The sequence below is a fragment of the Notothenia coriiceps genome, unplaced genomic scaffold (assembly GCF_000735185.1).
Source record: "Notothenia coriiceps isolate Sejong01 unplaced genomic scaffold, NC01 NC01_scaffold00015103, whole genome shotgun sequence".
Classification (NCBI taxonomy): domain Eukaryota; kingdom Metazoa; phylum Chordata; class Actinopteri; order Perciformes; family Nototheniidae; genus Notothenia; species Notothenia coriiceps.
This window is the reverse complement of record NW_011347804.1, coordinates 1,573-3,815: the sequence shown is the minus strand read 5'-3', so window position 1 is coordinate 3,815 and position 2,243 is coordinate 1,573. Positions and strand designations below refer to the sequence as shown.

Below are 2,243 nucleotides of genomic sequence, written 5' to 3'. Positions count from 1 at the left end.
GGTACGGTATGGCTAGGCCTTGTTAGGCCAGGCTCACTTTATGCTGCGTTTCCATTACAGTCTAGTAGCTGGGGCGGTAACTATAGTAACACAGTGTAGGCAGAGCCGTGACGTCATCTTCAATGCGAAACACAAAACCAACATCAGCCGTTAGCTCTTAGCACTCAGAGCTCACAGCTCCTAATATCTGTTCAGAAACTAGACAACAGTTAAACAAGTACAAACCACATACTGTCTGTGTCATGGCGAATACAGTCGCTGTTTTATTTATGTCTGTAGGCCGTTGTTGTGAGTGTGGACGGTCGGAGCATATACTGCGTTAGCTTAGCCGATCTGCATTCAGAAAACACGCATTTTAAAAGTTTTTTCGCCTGCCGTCTGTCTGCAGACTTGTCAAAGCGTTAATTCATGGTTTTTACTAACCGGTATCAGTATGTTGTTACTTCGGCATCATTTTGAAACGTGTATTACAATTAAATCACGGTCAAATATGTTCATTTTGTTGTAGTTGCCAGCGATTCTCTCACTAGTTTAGCATACTCAGCCCTGGTTGTTGGCCCGGAAAGAACCTCGATTTTGGAGAGCCAGAAAAACTGTTAAAAAGTACCCGCTAGCCTGAACTACGCCTAGTGGAAACGCAACCAAAAATGGGCCGGGCACGGCACCTTTAAACCGCGCTGTAGTGGAAATAGTCCAATAGTCTCCCTGTAAACCTGAGTTTACCTGAACACTAAGTGAACTGTGAAGTCATCACACAACACGCTTGTCAGTATGCAGTATTACAATAAACAAGGTCCATTAAATATTTGCATTACTATTAACCTGCATTAATCATTATTTTAATAAAAATTAAACAAATGTTAGCATTTTGTTGGTAAGCTTCATGTGATTTTGAGTGCAGTAAAACCATGTGAAGCTCCTTTCTTCACTGTACTAGAACATCACTGTACTGTACATTTCTAAAACCTGCATTACATCTGAAGGTGTGCCTTGAAGATGAGGCTTATGTAATATGGCTCTTCCTCCTACACATCAGGGTAATAACCACACCTTTGCAGGCCAAAGTTAAAGGCCACACACTTTTAATCTTCTCTGTTTAATCACTATACCATATTTTGCTATAAGAAACAAAATAGCTAGCTAACGTTTAGTATTGCTAAATAGGTGGCACTAGATCGAAGCTTAAAAATAATTACTTTGGATAAGCTGGCTAGCTGTAGGACTGCCACTCTACAAAGGAAGTACAAACACACAATTATATAATGCAAATATAATAATGGCAACATTATGGACATGCCTCTGATTGAGATGTGATTTAATCAACATGTTGCTAACCTTTTTAATTGAAACAGAAAAACCGGAAGGAGATACCTTGTTATTGGGAGAGCCAGTCAGCCGGCTGCCAGAAGCCACACTGTGCCTTCTTCCATGACAGGCCGCGCTACATCGAGGGCATGTTTGTCCCTCCGGACAAAAGTAAGTTTACTTTTCTTTATCAAACACACCAAAGATGCGTTCACACCGGATGCGATGAGGCGTTGAGAATATCAGCCAGACATCACTGACGCTGTTGAATCAAAAAACCAAAACAGCAGCCTTTGGCTCTGGGAGACGGCCCACAAACATCACAGTTCATCATTTCTGTTCAGAAACAGGAGAAAAGTTCTAAATGTAAATACCACTGAATGTCTATTGCATGGCGAATACAGTCGCTGCTTTAGTGATGTCTGTATGACGTTGTTGTGAGTGTGGACGGAGCAGCTTTATGTTGGCTAAGCCTGATCCATCAGATCTCCATTCAGAAAACAACATTTTACAACATGCCTTTTTGTGAGCACACTCGCCAAAGCATTAATTTGTGGTTTTTACTAACGGTATCAGTTATCTCGTTATCATTTTAGGTAGAATTGGGGGATGAAACCCTCTTTAGTGGTCACGAATACATGCACACAGTGAAATTGGACCTCTGCATTTAACCCATCCTAGTGCAAGGAGCAGTGGGCAGCTATTGTACAGCGCCCGTGGATTTTGAGTATTGGCGGGCCGCCACAATTAAATATCGTTCGCCACAAATGGGTCTCATAAAAAAAAAGAAAATTATTATTATTCTCTCTTTTTTTTTAATTCTTTTTTTTTTTTGGTGGTGGTGGTGGTGGTCTAATGGATAGTGAGGTGGGCTGATGATCGGAAGGTTGCGAGTTCAAATCCTGCCTGGAACACCACTACTAGTGTGCCCTTGAGTA

General features: G+C 41.5%; 1 protein-coding gene across 1 annotated transcript in view; it reads left to right on the top strand.

Moving 5' to 3' along the window:
- Positions 1-1,346: 1,346 nt before the first annotated feature.
- The window catches only part of LOC104948788 (zinc finger CCCH domain-containing protein 11A-like), a gene marked incomplete at its 5' end in the record, with an annotated part of 1,783 nt that continues 886 nt past the window's right edge, over positions 1,347-2,243 (top strand). Inside the window, one exon of the mRNA XM_010775013.1 lies at positions 1,347-1,476. Coding sequence (XP_010773315.1) covers positions 1,347-1,476 — 130 coding nt within the window. The remainder of the gene's footprint in view (positions 1,477-2,243) is intronic.